At 54.6% G+C, this 6,857-nt stretch overlaps 1 protein-coding gene across 2 annotated transcripts in view; it reads right to left on the bottom strand.

Annotated features, from left to right (window-relative positions):
* The window catches only part of RHPN1 (rhophilin Rho GTPase binding protein 1), a 32,179-nt gene that overhangs the window by 5,886 nt on the left and 19,436 nt on the right, over nucleotides 1–6,857 (bottom strand). For both annotated transcript variants that reach the window (XM_009640091.2, XM_035895629.1), the window contains exons 4-10: nucleotides 6,611–6,686; nucleotides 5,671–5,748; nucleotides 4,499–4,623; nucleotides 3,889–4,055; nucleotides 3,152–3,339; nucleotides 2,849–3,005; nucleotides 635–754 (exon numbers count right to left, since the gene is read on the bottom strand). In XM_009640091.2, coding sequence (XP_009638386.2) covers nucleotides 635–754; nucleotides 2,849–3,005; nucleotides 3,152–3,339; nucleotides 3,889–4,055; nucleotides 4,499–4,623; nucleotides 5,671–5,748; nucleotides 6,611–6,686 — 911 coding nt within the window. The remainder of the gene's footprint in view (nucleotides 1–634; nucleotides 755–2,848; nucleotides 3,006–3,151; nucleotides 3,340–3,888; nucleotides 4,056–4,498; nucleotides 4,624–5,670; nucleotides 5,749–6,610; nucleotides 6,687–6,857) is intronic.

The following is a 6,857-nucleotide window of genomic DNA, read 5'->3' on the forward strand; positions in this document are numbered from 1 at the left end:
GGGCAAACAGGAGATGACACCCCAAAATCAGGGCGCTGAGCTTCCTCTTGCAGCAGTTCCTCTTGCGGCAGCCTTGTTGGGGAGGGGCTGCCAAAACATGACTTCAGCTGAATAAGCAACACTCTGTTTTTCCCCCGAAGCTGAAAATCCGCATGGGAGGAAGCTCTCGTCTCCCAAGCCTTTTGATGCAACTAAAAAAGCCACCCCCTGGCATCTGCTGTGTCTTCTTGTCGTCAAGCCAAGTCAGTAGCAAGCCCAAGCCAAGGAGCTTCCAAGATCTCTGTGTCCCTACAGATTTCTCCATGCTGCACTGGGTGACGTTACCTGGCTCACGACACCTCAGTGACGGAGGTTTTACTGTGAAACTCAGCTGGACAGGTCAGTGCAAGCACCACGAGTTGGTTCTCAACACCCTAATAGGGAACTGTGAATGCTTTCCTGCCTTCCCAGGAGAGGCTCTTTGCAAAGAAAGCCCCCCACAAGGTCTCTTTCCATGGAAAGACCCCCCCAACAGCTCATCACACACCTTTGTGGAGATCATGCCTATGTGAGTAGGGTTACAATGGGGCTCCCTGCCTGTTCATCGGGGTTTCGTCGCAAGAACCAGGGGCTTTGGCCCCATGGATGCACTTACCCAGCTTCCTCCTCTCCTCGGGGTCCTGTAGTAGGATGCGAAGCGATGGTCCCTCTGGCATGGTGATGTGGAACTGGATAAAAGCCTTCTCCTGCTCTGGGAGTTCTGCGTCAGATGGCGCTGTGTAAAAAAAATTGGGTGGGGATGTGCTTAGAGAGAAGTCAGGGCGCTGCTCGGCCACCCAGTCCCCTGTGGTGGTGGGGTCAAGGGGTCCAGGAAGTCACATCCATGTTCACGTGGCCCTGATAACTTCAGCATCAGCTTCCTCTCACCCAACCGCAGCCTGCAATGACCACCAAGACATCCCTGATGGGGAGGGGGATGAGTTACCACATTCAGGGCTGCACCAGGCTTTGAAGCCAAATGCAGGATTTGTCCTGGGCATAGCACAAGGATCCGGCTCTTTTGCTTCCCTCCCTCCTTTGCTTTGGTCTGGAAGCAGGATTGGAAATAAAGAGCCCTGGGCTTTCCCCACCTGGACATTAGTGCCACAGAGCCAAGTCAGACAACAACTAAAGCAGAAGAGCAGGGCAGACGGAAGTATAATTTGGGAGCTGAGCCCTCCTTTCTGTGCTGGGACTCCTGCACGGGCAGAGAGCACCAAGGGTGCAACCAAGGGGCTCCTTCAGTGGAGAAACCGAGATGGATTGAGCTTGCACAAATGCTCCAAGCACTGTGCTGGGCTCTGCACACATAATTTTTACACCCTTATTTCCAGCCAAAGCTGTTCCTAATCCCTTTTGGCTCCCAGGGAGTTCAGGGTTGGATGGCACCCTCCTCACCTGGGGCACAGGATGCGACCCAGAAAGCAACCCAGAGGGCTCCAGGGAGCCTTGTGGACTTGCTGGTCAGAATGTTAGGAGATCTCAAAGCCTGGTGAGCACCGCCAGCACAGGCACCCAGCGCGCTGGGAACCAGCAGCTCCAGGGCTGGCTCTCCCCACGCCAACCCTCTCCGTGCCAGCATCCCTTGGGGGATTAAACTGCAGCACAAAGAGTTTATTGCCAGCTGGTTATGGGAGCAAAAGATTTATTATTCTGAACAAGGGGGTCAGGGAGAGGCAGCGAGCGGGCACGTGAGATCCCAACAGCATGCTCTGGATGGAGCAAAAAAATCCCCAAAGACCCAAATTAAGCATCTCCTGCAGATTTGCATTTCCCTCAGCACCTAAGGTTATTAGGCCAGGCAAACAGCCTCAGAACTTTAGGGGAAAGGTTTGCCCTGTTCCTTGTAACCCCATGCAAACCCGGCCTCATCATCCCCCTCTGCCATTTCTGTCTTTAAGCTGCTCCAGCCCCACAGCACCCCCCTCTCTCCCATCTCTGTCCCAGCAGCTCTCCTTGCTCAATCCTGCTTCTGCAACGCCCACGTGGCAGAAGCCCGGCAGCAAGATTTTGGGCAGGCTCTGGTGCGGGGGAGGATGCTGGGACAGTCTGGCAGCCATCGCCGTCACCAGCACAGCACTGCTTTCAGCAGCCGTCCCCCAAAAAGTCCCTCAGCCTGTCCTCAGCCACCCCACCAAGTGATGGGTCGGCAGCACAAGTCACAGCGTGCGTTGGCTGCCCACCCCCAGATCCTCTGCCTGACCCAAAATTGCCTGCACGGGTGTCGGCGATGGCGCAAGATGGAGATCACAGGTTGCATCCTACGTCCACGCTCCAGTTGGCTCCATGGAGCCGTATCAGCTCGGCTCTGGCACAGCCACACGTACCCTGCTACCAGCACCCCACCACCCTGGGATTCCCAGGGCAGCCCAGCTGTGAGGCTGACAATTAAATTCGATGGTTTGGGGGGTTTATTTTTATTTTTTGAAGCCCTCAGCTGGCCTGCTGCATGGACTGGGGTGCTTCCAGAGGATGCCCGGCTGAGGACACCAGCACACATGTGGTCAGCAGGCAGCTGACCCCACTGTTTAGGTGCTCAGCCCCAAAGGGGCTACATCCCTACAGCACCTTTTTGGTCACCTTCTAAGAAGGATTTTGCAAGCACTGTGCAAACCAGAAATATGGGGGCAATCTGCCCTGTGCCTGAGTCTGTGACTCAATAAGCAAGATCTACAGCTCAGAGCATCCCAAAAACTTTAGGTTTTGTACCTACCCACCCAGTGCATATCTCCCCTCACCTCTTTTTTTGCAGTCCCTCCCAAACACCAGGCTATGACGTGGAGCCAGCACTTGGCTGAGCAGGCAGTTGCCTCCAAGCTGTAACACTCACCAGGGCAGTCGCAGAGAGCAATGGCAGCGAAGTAGTGGGAGAGGGCTTTGAAATGTTCCGACTTGACGTGGACCATGGTGGTCCAAGAGAAGGGAACGTAATCCTTCACGTGGGCCTGGGTCATTGTCTGGTGTACCAGCGAGTAGACATCTTCCACCTGCGGGGCATCAAGAGACCTGCTAAGCCATGGGTTGAGATGCAGGACATCCATCAGGAGACAGTGACAGCAGGCTGTCCTCTCCTGGAGGGAGCCTCGCCAGTGGCGACAGCCCCACCAAGTCCTCTCCTCCCCAAAGAACTCACCCTTGCTGCCTCCTGGGCAAGCTGCAGCTGGGAGAGGAAGTCGTGCTGGGCACGCAGCAAGGTCATCTTCTCAAAGATGCACTCCTGGACCTGGGCAACCATCAGCCGCACCAGCATGTTCAAGGAGGCAGCGCTCATATCCAGGCTGGGAGCATTGGAGAAGTTTTCCTTCAAGTAGTTAAAGGCACCTGCAGGAGGGAGAAGCTCCTGGTGGCTGCCGGGCTTGCAAGCAGGAGGGTCAGGCTTTTGGAACACGAAGGTTTCCCCACCAGCGGTGCAGGAGAAGAGCTTCCAACCCAGCTCACACCTCAAACATCTCACCATAACCAGCAATGGTATCCCAGGGAAAAAGGTCCAGGGGTCCCTCCCTTGCTCCCTGACCATCCTTGTGCCCACAGCTTTCCTCTCCAAAGCCCTGGGTGATCAGCAATTCCAGGGCCCCTTTTCTCCCAGCTGCTCGCAGATGGATCAGCATCTCTCCCCAGCTGGGACAACCCTTTGGGTGGCTGCTAGGACATCCCTTTGGATGGCTGCTGGGACATCCCAGCTCCTCTTCATAACCCATAGAAGCAGCGTGGTGCCAGCTTGGGCTTGTGGTCCCTTGGAGATGCCCTGTCCCCATTTCTCTTTGCACGACTGCTCCCTCCCCTTCTTGCACTCACGAGGATTATTCCCACCCTGTGGAAATGCTGCCTGTGTGCTCCTGGGGAGCCGGGAAAGGAGGGAAACCCACGTACCAGCTGCTTTCTGAAAGGCATCGATGGCCTGGTTGAGCCCCGGCAGGGATGCACGGTCCTGCCGCGCTCCGATCTGGGTGTGCAGGGCTCCGATGTTGAAGAGCACGCTGCCCTTCTCAAAGGCCAGCGCTCGCTGGTGGGATGGGACCCCTGTCAGGGAGTCGTACCTGGGGAAGGGAAGAGTCAACGGCTGCCCATCCCCAGGTCCTCACCCACAGATGCAGGAGGAACCTGGAGGGTTTTCACCGCTCAGCGTGCGCTCACAGCCACCGTTCCCATCACGGCTTGTCCCCGTGGGGCACACACTTTCCCCTGCCTCCCCTAACCAAGCCACCCAGGGCAACAGCAAGCCTAGAGCAAGGGGAAAACCCAGCTCCCTGCATCCACCAGCCCTGACTTTGCTGCCGAGGCAGCGATCCCATCATGGAGGCTTGGTCCCGACTCCATCCCCATTTGCAATGCCCACAGGTTGGATGGGGCTGTGAGCAACCTGATCTAGTTAGCGGTGTCCCTGCTCACTGCAGGGGGGTTGGACTAGATGACCTCTAGGGGTCCCTTCCAACCCAAAACATTCTATGATTCTAGGTGGGATGGGGAAAGCTGCACCAACCAGTGGAAGAAGACACCCAGGCTTTTGGTGGGGGGGAAGAACCGGCTGTCAAGGAAGTAGAGCTGGTTGTAATACTCCATCAGGAGCTCGAGCCCAGCTTCGTTGCGGCTCGGGGTGCGCATTGCCTGCAGGGACAGGAGCGGAGAAACGGGGGTGGGAAGAGAGGAGGAAACCGGGAAGGAAACATCTTATTTACAGAGCTGCACATACTGGCCAGCCCAGGGGAAGAAACTCCACCTGAGTTATTACGTCAATAAGATCAGATCAATATGATCAATAGGATTAAGATCAATAGTGGATGAGAGGCTGCGCAGCAGCGGGAGGCAGCGCCCCTGGCACAGGTTCAGCTGCAGGAAAGGTCAGGGAGACACCAATTTACTGCTGGGGCACCCAAATCTGGAGCCAGCAGCCTGGGAGCCATGCTGGTGGCAACGTTTGCCTAAAACAAGCTGGGATTATTATATTTTTTTAAGAGAGAAACTCATGCAAAGCCTGCTGAAATAAATGCTATGGAAGAAATTGGATTTTTTGCTCTTAATAATGAAGCCCATGAGCTTTTGACCTGACACAGGGAGGAGGGTTAGACCTCTCCTAAAGCCTAGTTTTAACCACATGGCTTTTCCCAGCTTTGGGCTTTGCAGGGCTCCTCTCCCACAGCCTGAAGAGTAGGAGCAGGCCCTTCACAAGGGCTTGAGCAAGTCTCTTTCTTTCTGCTCCCTCAGATCAAAGCTTCACAGCCAGGCAAAACTTGAAGTTACTTATGAGAGCTGTTTCATAGGAGAGGAGAAAATTCACCTTTACCCGATTGCTTTATATTTCCTCTTCTCCGAGCGCTAGCTGGAGAGAGAGCAGTCGTTTTGCCTTGCCGGGGGTGAACTAATATTCATAAACCAGTAACGGATTGCATTACAACTTTTATTGCTGTTCAGTTCTACATTAGCAGGGTGCTAAAGGACGGGGAAAGAAAACAATTACTGAACGGTCTGTAATATTTTGGAAGCTATAAACCAAATCTGAAGTGCTCCAAGCATGGGAATCCCACCCCCCAAGACACAAGGATAAGGGTGCAGTTTGAAGAGAGGATGAGGGGACCCCTGGAGCAGAACGTGGCACCTCCAACGAGCGTTTCTGGACAAGCCAAAGCAAGAGTTTGCAACTCAAGGGACACCGACCTGCCGCAGCTCCATGAACTCTTTGATCTCTTTTTCAAACAAGATGCCGTCCTCTCCATAGTGTTCGCTGATGAGATCCTGCATGAGGGAACAAGAGAAAAGAAAACCCTGACTCACCCTTGGAAATAGATATTCCAGATTTAAAGGGTGACTTTGGGTAATTCTGTACGGGCAATTTGCAAGCTCTCTCTCTGAGGAAACCTGTGCCAGGGAAAACCATAGAATCAAAGAATTGTTTAGGTTGGAAAAGACCCTTAAGATCATCAAGTCCAACCGCTCCCCTAACCCTGCCATCCCACCACTAAACCCTGTCCCTAAGCACCTTGGCTGCCGGGCTGTTAAATCCCCCCAGGGATGGGGACTCAGTGCAGCCCCTTCCAGTGCCCGATCCAGGAGATTCTCCAGCCTGAGGCCCCCCTTCCCTGGGCAGCCCCTTCCAGCGCCTGACAGCCCTTGCGGGGAAGAAATTTTTCCTAATGTCCAACCTAACCCACCCCTGGCACAACTTCAGACCATTTTCCCTTGTCCTATTGCCCGTTACCAGGGAGAAGAGGCTGACCCCCACCTTGCTACAGCCTCCTGTCAGGCAGTTGTAGAGGGCGATCAGGTCTCCCCTCAGCCTCCTCTGCTCCAGACTAAACGACCCCAGTTCCCTCAGCTGCTCTTCGTAATACTTGTGCTCCATCTCCTCCCCTGCCTGGCCCTTGCTCTCCAGCATCTCCAGACCCTCATCTCCCACCTTCCCGTGTTTTAAGTCCAGCTCCTCCCCATAAACCTATTTTTTTGCAGCTGTTCCAAAACAGAAAACATTTTGCGGCTGCTGCAGCATCTCCTCTACAGCGCCCAACCATACCCATGTGCTGAAACATCCCTCAAAGCGCACGGTCACTCCCCTCCATTGCCTTGCATCGCATCGAGAGTGCAAAACCCCAATCCTCACCTTCAGCGGTACCAGCAAATCCAGCTCCTTCGTCTCCTTCAGGCCCAAAGGGATCATGGGGACGCTGATGGACTCACTGGAAGAAGACAGCAACCTATTTGGTGGTTGGTTTAAAAGCCTTGGAGAGGCCTTGTGTGTTGGGGGCTGAAAATAAAGCGGCGCTTTGCCCTGGGCTTGTGCTGCTACTATTAAAGGTAAAGCTAGAAGAGGACCCAGCTCCGCACAGCAGAAGGAAGCTCTTCCCAAC

This window comes from Egretta garzetta, unplaced genomic scaffold (assembly GCF_000687185.1).
Source record: "Egretta garzetta isolate BGI_Z169 unplaced genomic scaffold, ASM68718v1 scaffold495, whole genome shotgun sequence".
Taxonomy (NCBI): domain Eukaryota; kingdom Metazoa; phylum Chordata; class Aves; order Pelecaniformes; family Ardeidae; genus Egretta; species Egretta garzetta.